Genomic DNA, 20,809 nt, shown 5'->3' with positions numbered 1-20,809 from the left:
ATCTTTTGAATCCACAACAGAGCTCTATAAATACCACTTTCTGATGCTAAAACTTCTTTGTATCGTGCTGCTGTCTAGAATGTAGATTAACATAACTTGGCCTTCACGGCATGGTGGTGGTTTTCCTTATTTGGAAGAGCAATAAATTTACAAGAAGATCTTTAAAGATACAGTGGATGCTGTCAGTGTATCCAAGTTTTGTATTGACTATAACTTCCTAAGAAGAAATTGTGCAGTGTTTTACTGTTACACTTGCAACATATTTCCTGTAAATTTGATTCAATATGTCAAAGACTTGATATTAATTGTGGGTTTTAGTTTATGAGCTTTATAAAAGCTACATAATTAGCAACTGATTCCAGATATGGACTGAATGATAGCATATATTACTTCTTCACTAATCTGTAGATTTCCTTTACTGAAATATGTACGCCTGAAATTTGCCTTTGCAAGATGTGATCACTGATATGCACAATGATTTAGGGAGAAAGATGGTATCTCTTATACGCATCTAAGCAGACTAAGATTCTTCAGATTAAGGCTAAGGTTCTTGGTTATGCTTTTCCCGCTTTCGATTTAGCTCTCTGTCTTTCAATCTCTTCTCTACATTGCTGATATTTTTATTAGGCTGAATGTAAGGTTGCCAAGAAAATTAAATGATTACTTTAGACTCTTAGGGGAAATAGTCATCTGTCTTTCTGAAAAGTAAAATTTTTTAAAGTACCAAACAGACAAGATTTCCAGTTTTCGATTTCAAAAGTGACTCTGACTTCTAAGTTCTACTGCCTGGTTGTGATGCTTGTGCTATGTGCTCATTTTATAAGTTTGTTTCTTTGCAAATTTTCTAATCTTCGTGACTGTGGTGTCTGCTGAACAGTGCGATCTTGAATAAATAAAGCTTTGGATTCTTGGGGAATAAAAAAACAATGCTTTCACTATTTGCTCAGTGCATACCTTCTTTTCTCCTCCCTCCCTCTCCTCCCAGCCTTAATGTTTTGTGCTGTAGAGCTGAGCTGCAGGCAAGTGCCAAGCTGGGGCATATTGTGAGCGCTCTGCCACTGTCTGCAGGGGACAATGGCTGCAGTGTCACCAGGGCCTACACAGGGGCAGTTGATGGCGTTTCTGTGGAATTGCAGTGTTGTGTGGCATCTACTGAAATCTGTAGGATAAGCAAATGCAAAAATTCCTTTAAGCTGCCAGGCCTCTGAAAATGCCATGGTGTGGCTTCATTGATAAATGCCACAAATAGCAAAACTGTCATGAAGGAGTTGGTTGAAACAAGGAGACTGAATGCTGTCCATGTTCATATTATAACTGTGGAAAGAAGTTCTCATCTTCCCCACCACTGAGTATGTGTTGTGAGCTCTCTGCTTTTAAATTGTCTCCTGTCAGCTGCCATCTCTACTACAACAAATCTTTTCCTTAAAACCTGACACACAGAAGCAGGGCCTGGGCCCACTTTTCATTGCCAGCTCTAGGGAGATACATTTACGTTCCCAGTTCCAGGTACAAGAAGAACAGATAAAACTTCAGGACTAATTGCCATTTGCTTAAGCCATTATAATACTGAGCTACAGCAAGCAGCCTTTTTAAGAGTGTGTTAGAATGATGATCTGTCTTCAATTACTATTATAGAGTAGCAGACTACAATATTGAAATTAACCTCAAATAAAAATGTGATCTTTTTTTTTTTTCTTTGTTACTGACTTCCTCAAATACTAGTTTTAGGAAAAATAAACTTCTTTAAGACTGGTTTTAATTTTGAGCAACTAATGGATTTGTTGAGTGCTGAGAGAGTTCATAAATCTACAGATAGAAGGCAGCCCTCTCATTATTTTCTGCCCCTCAAAACTTGTGCAGTATAGACAACTAGACATGTTGCTAATATTCTGCTTACACTTGCATGCTACTTCTACTGGTCTGATCACTGACTTCTAGTAATCTGTTCTTCTGGTCTCTTGAAGATGATGATTTGATTTTTCTTGGGAGTTCATATCACATGATTCATAAAAGTCATTGAGATGTATGCCAAAATGCTAGAAATAGATAAGTTAACAGAAATTAACACTCTAGAACGTATATTAATTTTTAGAAGGTAATAATATAGAAAAAGTTGGCTCTTATGAAGAAGTCTTCCATTATTTTAAAAATAAAGATCCAGAAAAACTAAGAACTAGTTAGTGACACACAGTGGTTCAAAATATTTAAATTAATTTAGGTACTGAATTTTTCTTGTGCATTCAAGTCAATTTTTTGATGAACTGAAAAAAATGAAATGTCTTTATTTTTCTCAGTGACATGTATAGCTTTCAAAATATGGTGAACAGTGTATCATAAGAAAGCTACAGCTTTGTAATCAAATTTATTGATATTTTAAATTTTCTTGACTGATACAATTGAATAACAATACCTGTAATTAAGGATTTTACTGGTTTACTGATAATACTTTTCTCTTTTTTTCTTCTTTTTTCTTTATTTTTTCAGAAAAGAGCAAAAGGCCAAGTGCTGTTTGACAAAGTGTGTGAACATCTTAATTTACTGGAAAAAGACTATTTTGGGCTGTTGTTTTATGAGAATTCAGAACAGAAGGTAAGCCTGTATGAAGGTTTTGTTTGTTTCTTTTTCTGCATTGCTCCTGACTTCAATAGTTCAGTGAGTTATATCCAAACATTTGAGTAACCTGTTGCAAAATATCAATTCTAGTCTGCCATAAACTTGCAATATGTGCTAGATACTGATGTGTATGTTGATGCTTAACAAAGTGCCCATTTATTATTTAGAGTAGGAGAATATTTAGAATATCTGCATTTTTGAGAAAACTAATCGAGTAATTGCTAGGCTGTATAGTAAAATAGTGAAATAGTGTAGTAGAACAGTATGCCATCCCTGCAAGTGAAGATAAGAAATTTTAACTGTCTTTGCCTTAAAAACTCCCCAAATTTCCAGAAATTTTATAATTATTTACATTTTATTTAAAAACAATCAAAAAACCCTTTGAATGATAAATAATAAAAACAAATTAATCTTCTGCCTGACTTTCCAATATTTTTTCTGCCTTTTCTCAGTATGTTCAATAATGTATGTTCAATCTCAGTATGTTCCTTTGAAGAGGAACACAAAGGAAATCTTGCCCCTAAGTCTGTAACTATTAGACCTTTGAATTCCTTTGTAAAGATGAGACTGGAGCTAGCCCATCACCAGTACTGGATGCTAATTTTACAAATGAATGGTGTTTTGATATGACTACATTCAAAAGGATCTCTTAAATAGCATTTGATAACTTATTTTCGTCGTCCTTTGTACTTGCTTAGATGTTGGATGCTCGAGCACATCTAGATTGCTGATCTGAGAAAAATATTAAAATCAGTCTGTGGCATGCATTCCACTAATTACCAAAAGCCAATTTAGTTTTTCCCAGTATCTGAACATTTACAGTTAGTTATGGGCCAGATGTTGCTTTGTCCATGAGCATGATACACCTGCAGTCATCTTTTCTTTCATAAAGAAAACAGACCAATGATTACAAATTGAAGTGGAAAAATTGTATTTCTTTTTAATATCTGTATTTCACAGAATCAACTAGGTTGGAAAGGACCTTGAAGATCACCTAGTCCATCCGTTTAACATAGCACTGACAGTTCCCAGCTACACCATATCCCTAAGCACTATGTTGACCCGACTCTAAACACCTCCAGGGATGGGAACTCCACCACCTCCCTAGGCAGCCCATTCCAACGCCTAACAACCCGTTCTGTAAAGAAATACTTCCTAATATCTAGTCTAAACCTTCCCTGGCACAACTTGAGGCCATTACCTCTTGTCTTATCACTTGTTACTTGGTTAAAGAGGCTCATGCCCAGCTCTCTGCAACCTCCTTTCAGGTAGCTGTAGAGGGCGATGAGGTCTCCCCTCAGCCTCCTCTTCTCCAGACTAAACACTCCCAGTTCCCTCAGCCACTCCTCGTACGACCTGTGCTCCAGACCCTGCACCAGCTTCGTTGCCCTTCTCTGGACACGCTCGAGTCATTCAATGTCCTTTTTGTAGTGAGGGGCCCAAAACTGAACACAGGAATCGAGGGGTGGCCTCACCAGTGCCGAGTCCAGGGGTGAGATCCCTTCCCTGTCCCTGCTGGCCACGCTATTGCTGACACAAGCCAGGATGCCATTGGCCTTCTTGGCCCCCTGGGCACACTGCTGGCTCCTGTTCAGCCGGCTGTCAGTCAACACCCCCAGGTCCCTCTCTGACTGGCAGCTCTCCAGCCACTCCTCCCCAAGCCTGTAGCGCTGCTGGGGGTTGTTGTGGCCCAAGGGCAGCCCCCGGCATTTGGCCTTATTGAAACTCCCCCAGTTGGCCTCAGCCCATGGCTCCAGCCTGTCCAGGTCTCTCTGCAGAGCCTCCCTGCCCTCGAGCAGATCAACACTCCCACCCAACTGGGTGTCATCTGCAAACTGACTGAGGGTGCACTCGATCCCCTCATCTAGATCATCAATAAAGATGTATTTGTAGCAGGAAACACCATTAGATGAGAACTATACTTAGTCTAGAAGCTTTGGGGTTTTTTCTGTCATCTTTCTCATGACAGTATTGTGTTTGAAATGAAGTCTAATCTAGTGGTTTCTGAATTTCTGACAACTTCCATTCAAGTACAGTTGTTTTCTAGAGTTATTTGCTTTGCAGCGAGACTTTCCGTGAAGCACTGAGCAAAATACTCAATTCCTCTGTATAAATGATCCCCATATATAACATGGGCTTGATGAATTTTTATTTGGATATTTTATTTTTGTTATTGATCTGTAAACCATTTATAGAAGTGAGAACTTCTCTGGTGTAACAATGAAGAGTATCTCAGTAGATCTTCTGAATCTTGATTATTATTTGTTGTTATCACATGTTGCCCCTTTATTTTTGCTACTTAAAACTGAAAATCTATACTGTACACACACAGCAAAATAGTCTGATCTCTGGCAAGAGAGAAGAGGTCTAATAACAGACCTGGGATCCTGCTGGATAGGAGCAGGCTTTTATTTAAAAACTAATGGAGAAATCTGGTCCAGTTTGTTATCAAGACTAAAAAAGCATAGCTGAATTTTGTCTTCTTCACACAAGTAAGTTCTTAGTGTTATCTGGAGAAATTTAAAAAGGAGTCTTCTCTAGCAGATTTGCATTTCCCACCTCCTGTTTTCTACTACAGGATTAAGCTTAATTTATGATCAGCTGCAAGAACTACATGATTTTGAATGTCAGTGAGTAACAGTGAAGGAGGGGTTTATTTTAGATATTTCCTGTCTGGATAGCCCATATGCTCTAGATTGAACCTGACGTGCCATTATGAGGATGGTACTATGCCTCTGTTGCAGCTCAAAATTGTGATTACCAGTTAAGTGGGAATACCCAGGTTTTCAAAGAAGAATTTGAAAATGTGGGCTTTGGCATGGACTAGTCATGTGGCTAAATACATACAGTCTTTTATGGGTTGGATGGTCTGTATTGTAATGTGCACATTTATATAGGCAAGCTTACTTTTACTGCTGTTGTCATTCAAGTTCTTATTCAAAGCTACCACTTTTGTACAACAATGTGTTTGGAAGTTCTTACACCAGTTATGGTATAAGCATACCCTGATAATGTGAAGGGTAGCTACTGCAGTGTCTTAATATGGCAAAATTACTGGTCATGTGCTAAGGAAGTTCCCCTTCCTCAACTGCCATTTCTTTCATGCTGGTAAGTTTGAAATTGTATAGCTACACAGAATGTACTAAGATTGTAGCACTCATTTTTATTATTGAAGGGATTTCTTTAATACGTGGATGAAGACCATTTAAATTTTTTTCAGTATGTTAAATATTTGTAGTATGTTTTTAATGCTTCCATCTTAAGACTTTTAAGTTTCTCAACTTTTTTCATTCTTTTCTAAAAAAGAAAAAAGCATTCAACATTTAATGTTCTGATTTAAGTAATAGATGGAAATGTGGAGGGCTGATCAGTTGTGTTCAGCAATAGCTGCAAAAGAAAGCTTGGGGACCTGGAACTTCTGTTTGTTTTAGGGCTTTCTCTTTTGTTCACCTCTGTAGTAAGTTTGCACTCTTTTTTCAACTCAGTACCAGTTCTTTCTGATGCATTTTTTTCTCCTCTTATGACTGTTGCCTCTTCAGATTAAAATGACACAAATCTCTGACCTCCAGGCCAGTCAGTACTAAATGCTGAATGATGTATTTTTTTCATTCTTGTGCACTCATCACAGCCACCCATTTATGACTCAGCTGTTGAACTTAATGGCAGCTGTGGGGTGTGGAAACTGAATGCCAGGCACTCTTTTGAATTAGAGCTGCTCCCTAATGCGCCATCGGGGTACCATTGGAGGAGGAGTCCCATTAACTCTTCTCTATGGGTGTTCTGTGCAGCTGGGAGACATGCTATGTCTTCAAATCAGACTGATTTTTGTTCGCTTTAATACACATTTTAAAACTATTTAGGTCAAATTACTCATTAATGATTTCTTTTGTTGTTTTGCAAATGTTAAATTTATCGGTCTAAAGTTTTGTGAGTGATTTCATTGCTCTACACCCTCAAAAGTTCATGAATGCTCTATTCACACTCATAGGTCTGCAGAAGCATTAGAAAGCTTCTGCTCTTATGTTCTGGGCACCAGCTGGAAATGCTGCTTTTCTGGATTTATACAAAATACTTTTGTACTGGTAGAGAACATTTTGTTGTTTGACAATTCACTGTTTTGTCTCATCTATAACCTTAACATTCACAAATTAAACAAATAGTTTTTGCCTACTGGAGCAAAGTAGTGTGTTCACAGTTTTTCTTTTGTTTTGAAAGACAGACCTGTCTATTCTGCATTAAGAGGTCTATTTCAGGGTAGATTCTTTCAATAGTGTTTAATTTATCCATAATAAAAGGCACAAATGTAAAAAAACAACAGCCCCATAATTATGCATATAAATGGAATATAAGCATCTGCTTTAATTTGATGGAACAGTAATGAAAAATGGTGGCAAAGTCTGCTTCCAGTAAGCTTAGTCCAGGTTTGAAAATTAGAAAATGAACTTATAGCTCCTGTAAAGGAAGGATTATTCTTATCATCTTGCAGTATGTTCTGTATTGTATGTTCTTTTTTCCTGTTTCGTAGTGATAAAAGATAAAGCACTGAAAGGAACATAGTCAGGAATCCTAGACTGTAGTTATGCCATGCTATACTCTATACTTATTTACTTTATTTACTTTATACTATACTTTATCTAAAATTGAAGAGTTTAAGCTACTTCTAGTTATCTTTGTAATTGGAAGAATATGGCTGGGTATCATTTTGGAATGGAATTCATGCCAAAACCTAGGATGATGACTGTAGCTGATGTGAGTCTCAGCTAAATTTGAAGACTTCTGTTGACATGGAAAGGCACTGGAAGTCAAGGCTCTTCCAACAGACAGTAATTTTTCTGACTTAAGCAGAATAAATGGTATCCAGATTTTTTTGAGGAGTATTTTATATATCTTCCTTTGTAACGAAGTTATGGACTGTGCATCTCAGAAAAATTATAGTAGTTACGAAACATAGAGGTCACAAACTTCTTAAAGCAAGGAATGTGAAATTATTCTTTCTTTTAATTACATATATTAAAATGATTAAAAGGTTTTTTGCATTTAATTTGTAAACAGTATTTGTCTAATATATACATGATGCATATGTGATCAATCAACTTGGACCAAGGTCATTTACAACAGGGAACTTCGTATTTCAGGTCATATTCATAGAAGCCACATCCTTTATCAGCAGAGGTAATCTACATTAAGGATTTGCAGTAGTGCAAAAACATACATAGTTCCACATTCTCCTAATCCATACAGACCCATAAAACTGGGGTCAAGCGTTTTGTTTCTTTGAAATAAATTTTACTTTGGGTGGGAAAGCCTGTAATAAAGACCAAGAGATATGGTATTGGAAAACAATTGTTGCATCTGGAGTTTGGCACCATAGACTGAAAGGTGAATCACATTATACCCAGCATCTGTGGCTTGGCTAGGTTAGGCAGGAAACATTGGTGGGGATATCCCTTTAGCAACATCTGTGCTGGCACTGTGGTTCCCTCTGACCATAAAGCTGCTAATATATGCAGTGGTTTGTGGAAATGTAAATGTTGTCCTTGACCTTACAAGTCAGTTGCCAATTCTTCCCTACTTTGCACATCTCTGTCTTTGAAATGTGCTAAGTACTTCTCACAGGCTGGTTGTGTGCCTGTGTATGCTTGTGTATATGTGTCTGAGCATGGGAAATAAAGGTTCAAACACTGTATAAAGGAAATTCTCATTACCTGCTGTTAAAAGGCTTGTTTCTAGTGTCTCAATGTATTTTCTAACATCTATGGGTAAAATTAGTAAACAGGATTGTCTGAGTTACTCATGAATATACATTACTGATTTCTTAGTCTCCCTTCTCAAAGTTGTATTTTTGGATGATCAGTCACAAAAAAGTCTCTTTGCACATATCAGTGAGAACAGAAATGCCATGAGCTATTTAATAGGTTGCACAGAATATATTAAAATATTTTTGGTATTGAGGCTAGAACACATTTAGCAGTGAGACTTCTAAATATGGAAAAAATTACTTTATTTGGATTGCCTAAAATAGAGATGAGTATCTAGATTCAAACTTTGCCAGTATATCAATATTAACATAATACATGTTCAAAGATAATTTTGCTTTGGGGGGGGTCAGAAAAAAAATAATGAAATTTGATTAGGTTTTTCCAAGCTCTTTTGAATGTTATCAGAACTGAAATGTATATGTTTTAACACAAATGATAGTAATAATAACTCTCTGGAGTTCAAGAGAAATATCGTCTTAAGTAACTTTGTATGAGTGTGTAAACACAGACATGTAGAGATTACATAGCCTTTCCTGAAAAGTCTGCTTATATCAATAAAAGAGGTGAGAGAAAATTGCATTTGTTAATTGTAATTTGCTAGACCACCTCCACTGTAAGACTTTTAAAAATGATATGGCATAAATGGACTAAAGCAATAAGACAACCGTGAAGGGAGTGGCATTACACAGTTTAATTTATGTACATGGGTGGGGACACTTGCTAGCAAATCACGAGTTCAATTTTAGAATTCTATGGGTTATTTTAAAATAGAACAGATGTCTGAACAATACAAACTAACTGCACTGTATGAAATTACTTCACCATCTTCTGAAGTGATTTTAAATTCTGGTTGTGTTTGGTTTGTTTTTCAGAACTGGCTAGATTCTTCGAAGGAAATTAAGAGGCAAATTCGAAGTAAGTACTTTGTATTCAGGTGTTATGCTCCTTTTATTTCCTCACAGAAATATTCTTCATAAACTTAGTAGCCTGAATGTTGACTAAATTTTATACTTACAGCACTAAAGTAATCTGATAATGATGTATTCAGCCTTAGAACAGAAAGCAAAGCTTCCATTTCTGTCCACTATCCAAGAAGGAGTGAATCATTCAGCCTTCTGCTGTAGAAGTTAATTATTATACTGGCTGCTGCCTCAAATTTTCTGTTGTATATGACTAATAATTGGTCTTTCTGCATCCTGAAACAGTAGATGTTTTTCAACTTTGCGCTCATATTTGGATTATATAGGATGGAGAATGTAATCTTGTAAAGATGGTCATGGTCGTTGCTATAGGACTTTCTAACTTCCAACACCCACCAGAATAATATGAAACTATAAAAAGAAATTCAGTATGTCTTACAGAAAACGCATATTCTTCAGTACTGATCAGTCCAGCATTGGCTTTTTTGATGTGTCGATCATTTCCAGAATGGAAATGGAATAGGGAGCATAATCTCGCTACCATGCTTTTCAGACTGAATCCATGCGAGAAGCTTTTCTACTTCCTATGCTGAATACACAATGGGTAATTTATTTTACTGTGTTTGCATAAAACTCTGTCAAAACTCTTCACTAGCCTGGTGGGTTTCGTAGTAGATAGGGAAGTGAATGGAGAGTAAATTTAGGAGATATTCTGAGTCTGCATGTTGCAAAATAGCCAGCTAAGAAGTGCTAGACAGCCCTTGCCCTTACTGAAATTCTTTTTATTGCTTTACCCATTTGTGGCCAATGCAGGGTTTTTTTGTTGTGGTTTTGATGAAAATGTTCTTTTGGTAGTGCCTGATAGGAAATGTAAGTGGGCAGGAGATGGTGATGATAGTAAGATTTACATGTCTATATTTCCAACACAAGAATTTAAGTTAGATATTTAAGAAACTGAACTTTTTTTGGGAATGTGATCCATTGTGAGCGCTTGTAATTAAGACAGCAGTGTGTTATTTACAATGACAAAAAGATGGTTTCTTTACTATTGTTAACTTCTTATTTCAAGGCAACACTCAAATTTTTCCAGAAATCATAGCGGTGTTAATTCTGCTTTCTTTAGACCTTTCCCAATCAGTGAAATCCCTTACTAGGAATCTGCAGTTTATATTTTAAGTAAAGAAATTAAAGTTACAGAAGCTTCCTTAGAAATGATGGGTTTTGATCTAACATGCTCTTGTATAAGCAAATTAGACCTATTAAAGCAGTGAATGTACTAATATACACTTATGCAAGTTAGGGGCAATCCTTTTAATTAAGTTAGATTCAAGTATTATAACTTCTTATTCTACAGGTCTTCATTAATAACCTATTAGTTATGCAAATACATGTAGGCTGAAGACTTGTTTTGTTTGGGTTTAATATTTGACAAAGTATTGATGACATTGATACTTTTTGTTATTGTCTTCTGGAGTGATCTGCATTCTATAAAGCCTACAAGTATGTATCATGAATCTAAAGTCTAAGAACTGACCTGAAAATTTTTTGGATGCACTATAGAACATTTTTTTAATACTTTATAATATATACTAAAAATATATATTTGAAGGAGATTTGATTTTTTCATACAGCATGAGGACATGCATTTTATGGAGGTCAAGTCCAGTTTCTTGAATCAGGCATTGTGATTTTTTGGAATTTTTTTGCTGCTCTTTAGCACTTCAGAGTTGATAGGCACAGTGTATCAGGCAAACAATCAAGTAAGAACACCATTTTACAAGTAATCAGCATCCTGTCAACTGTGTTCCTCATAACTAAAGTTTCCAGATACTGTAATGCATGACAAAGACAATTTTTATCCCCTAGCTACATGAGTACCAAGTAATGAGGCTTTTCTTTGTTTCAGACTTAGTTCTGAATATAGTTGTCTTTGGGTCAAGAATGGAAATCTTACATACAAAAATACTCGATTATAATAAATTTAAGGTACCTGTAAAACCTACAAGTCCATTTGAATGTTTGAAATTAAGAAACTCTTTTCTTTTTCTCTTTTAGAGCACAAACTAAAGCACTAGTTTGCTAGATAAGTGTATCTGGAGAGTTGCATTGATCTGAACACACAAATTTGGAAATGGAGTTCAGCATGTCAGTTTGCAACTTACTATTTATAACAGTCTTTGTCTCTTTCTTATGTGTGTACATGCTTATACTCTGCACATTGGGCATGTATGTACCACCTGTGACTGGGGAAGAGGAATTAAGAATCCTGTAGTCTCCCCCAAGTCATGTTCTGCATCAGGCTGTCTCTTGCTAATTCAGGGTCCTTAGGCCTTCTGTGTGATCTCTTATTAGTTCAGGTTGGCCTTTGGCTGGGCGGTTATGTTGGATCTCAGCAATTACTGATGTTACTTCAGCTAATGAATGTGATCCACAGATAACTTTCTCTGTTCTCTGAGCTATGAAGGTGGCAAAAACCTTGTTTGTTTTCAGCCAGTTTGACCTCTTTAGGAAAATTAATTCTTTACTTTTTTCTAACTCATGTAATAGGATATCCACTGGCATGGATTAAAACCCCTAGTTAATTCAATCAGAGACAGGTGTAGTAATTACATTTCTGTCACTATCTTCTTCAAAATTGATACATCTAAAGCGGATTCAGGCTTTTGCAAAATTGAGAACTTCAGCTCAAATATTGTGATGGTACAGGCAGTAGCAACTGACCTTGAAATAGTAAAATCCCAGACTTCACAGAGAGTGTGGTGGTTCACCCTTATATAAAATTTAATTTGAGAACTTACCAGTGTGAGTTGTTGTACATGCAGTTAGTATAGAACACATGATACTCAGCTGTTTTGTCTATAGATATTTTTCATAACTCTCATTCTCAGACTAAAAGAAGTGAATGAGTAAACTCCATAAGCCTTGTTTCATCATAGTGTTTATTGCAATTGAAGATCAATCTTTTGTCTGCAATGTTCACAGTTACTAATTAGATGTGAACATGTAAACTGTTTTGGGAAGCATAATTAGTTGTTTTTATTGTTTGTGTAATTGAAGCGTACGAAACTGAGTTATAGACCTGATTATCATTCTCTTTACACAAATTTTGAAGCTATTTTGGGAATATATCCTGTTTTTAGTGTCAATGTAGTTCATTCTGTTCTAAACAGAAATGAGATTTGTATGCTGTGCAGAATAGTTTAAATCCAAGGTAAAGTTATGTCAATTAAATCTATTTCTAGTGTGCAGCACGATTAGTATTTTTATTGCAAAGAATACTTTCATATTGCACCATAAGAAATGGAAAGGATTTGGATGTTCTGAAGGCAAAATAGACTGGTATAGGGGTGGGTTTTTGTGCATTGACACCTGATGGACACATTTAACTGGATTTGCTCTTGAAGTTAACTGTAAAATTGTCTTACTGTCTTTTGCCAAGAGAATACATATTTAGCCAGAAAGATTCTAGAAACTCATCACTGTACCTAGGATATGACTAATCTGATCTAATTTAGGTTAACTCTGTCCACTTAAGGTAAATGCACTTGTTTTTTGAAGAAACACTTTCAGGAAGTGCGTAGATGCATTCTGTGATTCTGTGAAGTGCCTGAGAGGGGAGCCAAACCAAATGCCCCTTTTTTTCCATTGCCTATGAAGAGAGGCAGTGGTGTCTTATGTATATAATTACATTTCAGCAGTCTAGGGCTGAAAGAAGCTATGTCCACTAGCATCAAAAGAGGTAATGGTTATGGTGATAGGAGAGTTTTCTTTTTAAGAAGGAGTGATTAACCAAAGGACTGAAGATAGTAAACTTAATTTGCATGTTATTTGATTCAGTTAAGTATTGAGGGGGGTGAGGGAACTCCTCTGTAATTTTATGTAAGTGGATTAGAACAGATGCAATAGTACAATAAGGCAGCTGATGACAAATCTTAGGCTATAAACTTAAACCTTTCTCTTTATTTGTACTGAAGACTGTTAGAGTGTTCTCAACATCCTTTTGTTAATGGGCATCCAGTCATTCAGATTGGGAAACTTAAAAACAGCCCAATGCAATACTGGCCTAGTCTTTAAGACATACTTAGCCAACAATTAACGTAGTTCTGGGAATGACATGGAGTTGAAATGGATTTTTTTACATTCTTGGTATATTTGCAGCACAACCTAAACAACTGCTCAAGAAAGAGAATGATGTAGAAGAATAATTATATGGTTAAATAGGTATATTTTCAAATAACGCAGTAGACCAAATGGTGATTAATAAATACAATTCTGTGAGTGTAATGTAACATGAGATTAGAATTTTGCAGCACAGCATTCTAAAATATAAAGAAATCTAATGTTTGTATTTAAAGTGCCAAGGGAAGTTAAAATTAATTAAGGAAAAGACTTGCCTTTTAAATGTACAGCTCCAACTGATTTTAATGCTAACAAAACGTATAGTTATGCTCAGGCATCAAAATATGGGGATCACTTTATGCAGGGTCACTTTATTTTATATCCGTTATTTTTATGTAAACAATGATATATCTGTAAAAGTTGTGGCTAATTTTGATCCAATCACACTTAGCCTCTAGCTTATAGTTGGTGAAGAGAACTAAGTACCTGTGCCAAGGGAAGAGCTGTCTTGCAGAAGTGCTTCTGTATATCTACAAATTATAAAAAATTATTTTGCAGTTTGGAGATGTCTTGAGTTTGTGAACTGAATCTTGTCGGTCCAACCAGGACTGTCTGTTGTACTCTGCTTTTTACACATTTTTGAAAATGTAGACTGGAAAGAAACTTCCTCATTTCTTTGATTTTCTTGGCGGTATTATAAGAAAAAATATAGAATTAATTGTCTTAATTTTATGGGGTATTTTTACATCTGCCTGTCAGTAGTGTATCTGTCCTAGTCACACAGTAACCTAAAAATCTTAGCTGAGACACAAGAGATATCACGAGTAAAAGTCAGAAAAAACCTTTACTGGAAAAAAACCCTCACTGATTTCCTAGTTTAAATGGGATGAATCATGTTAATTGTATGCTGCTAGCTGGTTGGTTATATTGCATTCTTTCTCTAAGAATGAGCCTAAAATTGCCACAGAAGCATTTTTGAGGTAACAAGCTGGCTAGAAAAATTTCTGACATTTCTATAACCCATATTATTAAACATCAAAACAGAGGGCTTTATCAGGGACAGAATGCTAAATATCATTTTAAATATCAGATTTTTTTTTTGTTTGTTTTTGTCTTGGCCACCAATTCAAAGTGCCAGTAATAGTGTGCACTATTGTAGGGAGACAGTTACGTTTGTATGCCTCGGTTATGTGTCTATAAACAGTATGCTGTAGTGAGAAGTATAAATACAGACTGTGCACATTGTAATATACTTGCTATTCTATATTCAGGGGATAAATGTGCTTTCAGTAATTGGGCAAAATATAAGGTCACCAACTGTCCAGAAAATATTTAGTACAAAGTCAATTACATTTTTTCAATGGATTAGCTATGGAGTTAGTATGAGTAGACATCTGAAATTTTTCACATAGTCTATGCATTCAGAGGATTTATGCTCTTTTCAGCTTTTTACAGAGAATATACGTTTTTAATTTTTTTTTTTTTTTTTTCTTAAAAATGGTGTCTAGGTCTCCTGGCTACAGTGCTTTCAGAAAGCTAACTGTAGAAATGCTGACAAGAAAGGGAATAGGTTAAGCAGGAATTCATCTGTGACTAGTTTAACTGCAATTTTAGACCAGGAAAAATTGCTTCATACCAGGAAACATTGCTTCATTCCAGGAAAAGACTGGTTTAATACCTCTGTGGAAGGACACATCCTTCATCCATCTCTCCCCATCCCACAGCCCTTCTAATATGACAACATTTCCTGAACACTTTTTGCATAGATATTTTGGCCCACTTGCTCCTCTTCATCAGTTTGGCTCATTCAGTATCAACAACTTTTCATTAAATGATGCTAATTCCCTGGAAGATAAATGATGGAAGTGGGCTAATTATTCCAGTTTGTCATGCTATATGTATTAACTAGTGTTAGGTATTTTTTAAAGGTATTTTTGTCTTAATTCTGTCTTGCACTGGATTGTAGTAGATGACACAATGAGGCATTTTACCTAATTCAGTACTATATCTACATCCGATAAATTAGGCTTTCTCATTTAAGGAATCCTGCCTTATTTTGTAAGGTTATCATCATTCTAACAAATAACTGATAGCTGGGAACATTAAGATATCCTAAAACTGTGACCTCTCAAAAGAGAATAAGTGACTTAGCAACCAGGTGGAGAATGAGGTTCACACTTAAGCAGAAGTTGAAGTTCTCCAAAGAATAGTCATGTCTGAAAAACTGAAATAATTTTTAATATGTTGAAAGACATTAGAAATATTGCTACAAGGCAACTCTTCACCTTCAACAGCTGTGAAACTTTAAAACAGGATTTTTTAAAGTAAACAACCTTAAACAAAAATGTCAGCACTCTTTTGTAGCATTGTTGCAAATGACATTTCTTTTTTGTTGTTGTTAAAATACACATTTTTCAAAGCATGATCTATCTGTGTAGGACAGATTTTTAAAATTGTTTGCTGTCCAAAATTCAACATTAACAAGCTTTATAAAATGATAACCTCTTTCCACCAAAAAGTATTTTTGCTAGGTCTTTCACCAAAATATTATTTGCATTAGAGAAAAGGGGCAAGAGAAAGACAGAAACGGTTATTTAACTGTTTCAATAATATTTTGATTTCTTATCATTCTTCATCATTTTTTAGCAGATCTACATTGTAGTGTTACATTCTTTATGTTTAGCAAGATATAATAAAGCTCAACTGCATTTGCTTTCAAGCAGCATGCAAAACCAAACTATTACATTCTTTTCCTAGATTCCTATTTTGGGATTTTTTATTACATATGTATGTCTGCATTGTACTTAATAAAATCAGTTTGAATTAGGAAAGTTCTACATTTTGTCAAGTTATTAGTACTTTCCAATGAATGTATTCCTCTTCTATATAGTGTTACAATACTGGTAGAGACTGTATTTTAATTGTTGTTGAGTGACTTTAGCTTTCAAGTCTTAAAAGCATATTTAAAACTAGAGCTGTGACTAAAGGCAACATTGTATTATTAATCTAGTTTTAAGCATGCTTTTGCTTAAGAAATGCACATGGTGTTAACAGTTGTAGCACATAAGAATTTAAACTTAAAACATCACTATTATAGTTGCTAAAGATATTGTTTCTCAAAAAATATTTTAAAGGAGGAATGGCTAATATTTTTTGTCTTCCATGCATTCTGTATGAATATGAATAATTTACTTATTATCTTTCTGTTGTATACAATGCAGACCTCATTTTGACATCTCATGTTCATAGTTATTGTACAGTCTCTCACATTAAGTCAGTTTAAACAGGAGGAGACTGTTAGCCTTGGAGGAGTTGGAAATAAACACAAATTCAGTGCAAGTGTCTTTAAACACAGAATATCTGAAAAGTGTCAATATATTATGGTAGTTTTCAAATTAAAAATGTCTTCTGATATTTACATAACTTAATGTAAAACATTCTTTAAAAATAATTTTTAACATGCTAATCTTTCACTGTATGTGTATGAGTTACCTGATAATGAAAATAATCTATACTTCTTATTAATATACTGTAAAAAGAGGGAAAAAACTTTCTTCAAGTTTTCAGTAATCTAAGATTTAAATGACTGCTTAACATTTTTCAGTAAGGTTCTTTCTTTGCTTCCTTCAACTTGTTTGTGATTAACAATCTAACATTTCCCATGTTTAGGTTTACCTTGGATATTCACCTTTAATGTGAAGTTTTATCCCCCTGATCCTTCACAGTTGACTGAAGACATCACTAGGTATGCACAGTTCCTAATTTTAAGGCCATATAAAATTTCTTCTTCAGTTTCTGGATGCCATAACAGGTTTGGCTATTACTATAGAACACTATAGATATTCTTACATCAATTGCTTTTTGGAACAAGGTTGAAAAGGCAAAGTGAAAACTTCAGGAAGGAACCTGAGAAAGATTTAATGATGTGGGGATGTTATTTGGGTGGGAGGTAAGATGCAAATGATCATATCTGAAAGAAGCCAGTGGTTTATTGTCAGGCTGCTATTTTATTATACAGCAAAGGAGGGTGTGGGGCTATTGATATTAAAAAGGAAGCTCAAGGCATCCAAGCTAATTCAGTAATAATCTAGGCTAGGTTGGTGATAACATAATTTTATACATATGCATTAAATAAACGCATAAAACGTAATAAAATCTGAAAATAGTTCTCTTCCAAAGTGCTTAGATAGAAAATACTTAGATTGCAGTGGATACTAGACACCTAAAAACTATCACTGCAAGTCTAACATAACCAATGAGTAGAGTGCAGGGAATCAACAATCATTTTTTCAGGAGTTATGAAAACCCTAAACACACAGTTTTGGTTTGGAGTTAGATGACTGCTGAGGCAGAATATATTTTACATCATGTAGGATGCATCTTCTGCACAAAACAAGATAGCTTCACAAATATGTAGCTGATATATTACTACAAATAGTCTAAGACATTTACTCAGTGTATTTAAAAGAAGCTGTCTGTTTGAAAATTTTCAGTGAGTTGGTTGGCTTTTCAGTTGCATGTTCAGCTGATAAAAACATTTTTATGGTTATAGCTTAGAGCTAAATTTCTTTAAATTTAAGCTTCACTTGTAAATCTCTATTTATGTTCAAAATCTGTGCTAAGGCAGAATGTTTACTGATTATTGACTTGTTAAATTTGATAGAAGGCTGTATGCAGTACCTGAAATACTAAATTCTAATACATACATGGTTTAAGGAAGGCAATTATGAGTTCAGTACTGAACTGGATTTCTTTTGTGTATGACATGACTTGATTAGCTTGTGAACTACAAGGGATATAAAAGTTAGAATTTTAAAGCCAAATGGAAATATCAAAGGAAATGCATGGGTTTTTATTTGTAAACCTTACATACCTGCAGGCTACAATTTGAAATGAAGGGGTTACTAAGTCAAATCTTGTTACAAACTAGATAGTTTTTTATTCATTGATATTGGAAATGAGAATTTTTCCTTCTCTTCACATTATTTATGAAAGTAATATTAACTCTTAAAAATGGACGTGAAATTTACTGTGTGGCAATAATGCTCAAATAATGTAAGGTGTAACAAATTATTAATACTTTGATTCATTTTAAAATATGCTTATATGATTACATTCATCTCGATAAATTCTGCCTATCACTCATAAACTTGTCATTGGTAACACTTTCTCTGTTCTTGTTTTTGTTTGTTTGGGTTTTTCCCCTTTCCTTTGTCTTGCAGATATTTCTTGTGCCTACAGCTTCGTCAGGATATTGCTTCTGGTCGGCTGCCATGTTCTTTTGTGACTCACACCCTCCTTGGTTCATACACCCTGCAGGCTGAGCTGGGTGATCATGATCCCGAGGAGCACCGCAGTGACTATATCAGTGAATTCCAATTTGCACCCAATCAAACTCAAGAAATGGAAGAGAAAGTAGCTGAGCTACACAAAACACACAGGTGTGTCAGATACAGTGGGTTTAAATAAAATCATCATGCTTTGCCACATTTATGTCAATTCTCTTAAGAGTATGTGTAAAACTGCTAAGCTGAAGTTACTGTTACTTTGAAAATCTTTTGCTATGTAACTAGAGCCTCCTACTTTCACGGAATCATAGAATCATTCAGGTTGGAAAAGACCCTTGGGATCATCGAGCCCAACCATCAGCCCTACTCTACAAAGTTCTCCCCTACACCATATCCCCCAACATCTCATCCAAATGACCCTTAAACACATCCAGGGATGGTGACTCCACCACCTCTCTGGGCAGCCTGTTTCACTGTCTGACCACTCTGTCTGTGAAAATTTTTTTCCTACTGTCCTGTCTAAACCTCCCCAATTGGAGTTTAAAGCCATTCCCTCTTGTTCTATCACTAATTACCTGAGAGAAAAGACCAGCACCAACCTCTCTACAATGTCCTTTCAGGTAGTTGTAGAGTGATAAGGTCTCCCCTCAGCCTTCTCCTCCTCAAACTGAACAGTCCCAGCTTCTTCAATCTCTCCTCACAGGATTTGTTCTCCAGGCCCTTCACCAGCTTCGTTGCCCTCCTCTGCACTCGCTCCAGCACCTCAATATCTCTCTCATATTGAGGTGCCCAAAACTGGACACAATACTCCAGGTGAGGCCTCACCAGTGCAGAGTACAGGGGGACTATCACCTCCCTACTTCTGCTGTCACACTATTTCTAACACAAGCCAGGATGCCGTTGGCTTTCTTGGCCACCTGGGCACACTGCTGGCTCCTGTTCAGCCGGCTGTCAATCAGCACCCCCAGGTCCCTCTCTGACTGGCAGCTCTCCAGCCACACCTCCCCAAGCCTGTAGCCATGCAGGGGGTTGTTGTGGCCCAAGTGCAGGACCTGGCACTTGGCCTTGTTGAAGCTCGTCCCACTAACATTGGCCCACCGATCCAATCTATCCAAGTCTCTCTGTAGAGCCTCCTCCTTTCATGTATTTAAAAATCTTAGTTTGAAAATAGTAGCTTCACTAAGGTCTCAGAAGAGAACTTTTAGAGAAAATATTTTTATCTGAGCATATGAATTATTTTAAGCAACATACAGCTAGAATATTTTGAAGGAGTGATGGTGGAAATTTCTGCTAAAGGAATATAATATGCTTTGAAAGAACACTTTCCCTTTAGGGCAAAAATACTACTGATACCTTACAAACTGAGGTTTTTCTACGTGTCTGAATTCCAGGATTCCACTCAGTGTTGATTCTCAGTTCTTTTGTCAATAAACTCAAGGCTTATTCAATGGTTTTAGGGGCTTGACTCCAGCACAGGCGGATTCCCAGTTCCTAGAAAATGCTAAGAGACTCTCCATGTATGGAGTGGATTTACATCATGCCAAGGTATTGGGGATTGGTTTGGTTTTGTTTTGCTTTAGGATAGACATGCTTAGTATTAAAGAACATAGTATATATAGATTATTTAAAAAATTTCATACCCTTGGTTCTTAGCTGTTAGCCTTGTATCTCTTGGTCAAAGTAATTGCTCATTTTACAGCTCTACTAACATCCTTAGAATTTCCTTTAAATCTAAGTTTATTTAATCCGTAGATGTGCTGCTTGGAAATAATATTATATTCATAATAGCAGCTAAATACATTTAAAATGTCAGATTTTTGATGCCAAGGAGACGTGGGGTCACAAAGTGAAGCCTAAAAGAACACATAATTGTTTTTGTAGTATCATGAGAGTTGAAAACAGAGGGTGGTGGGGAGGTCTTGGCTGAGGGCGTTTTTTGGTGCTTTTTCCACTCCTCTGGGTAGGTCAAATCAAATTTGCATTTCTAGTGGGATTTTTTTAGTTAAAAACCCAGTAAACCAACTAAGCAACCCCCTCCCACTCCCTCACACAAATCCAGAGTCTCAAATCATTAGGAAAATGAATGCATTGTAAGCCTATCAGTCCTATA

The 20,809-nt window shown here is 35.9% G+C and overlaps 1 protein-coding gene across 13 annotated transcripts in view; it reads left to right on the top strand.

Moving 5' to 3' along the window:
* The window catches only part of EPB41L2 (erythrocyte membrane protein band 4.1 like 2), a 129,081-nt gene that overhangs the window by 70,788 nt on the left and 37,484 nt on the right, over window positions 1–20,809 (top strand). For all 13 annotated transcript variants that reach the window (XM_074896306.1, XM_074896317.1, XM_074896316.1 and 10 more), the window contains exons 5-9: window positions 2,485–2,589; window positions 9,245–9,287; window positions 17,081–17,156; window positions 18,634–18,852; window positions 20,157–20,244. In XM_074896306.1, the coding sequence (XP_074752407.1) occupies window positions 2,485–2,589; window positions 9,245–9,287; window positions 17,081–17,156; window positions 18,634–18,852; window positions 20,157–20,244 (531 nt within the window). The remainder of the gene's footprint in view (window positions 1–2,484; window positions 2,590–9,244; window positions 9,288–17,080; window positions 17,157–18,633; window positions 18,853–20,156; window positions 20,245–20,809) is intronic.

The sequence above is a fragment of the Athene noctua genome, chromosome 1, assembly GCF_965140245.1.
Source record: "Athene noctua chromosome 1, bAthNoc1.hap1.1, whole genome shotgun sequence".
Lineage (NCBI taxonomy): Eukaryota > Metazoa > Chordata > Aves > Strigiformes > Strigidae > Athene > Athene noctua.
The sequence above is the reverse complement of the archived record's forward strand: the minus strand, read 5'-3'. Positions and strand labels throughout refer to the sequence as shown.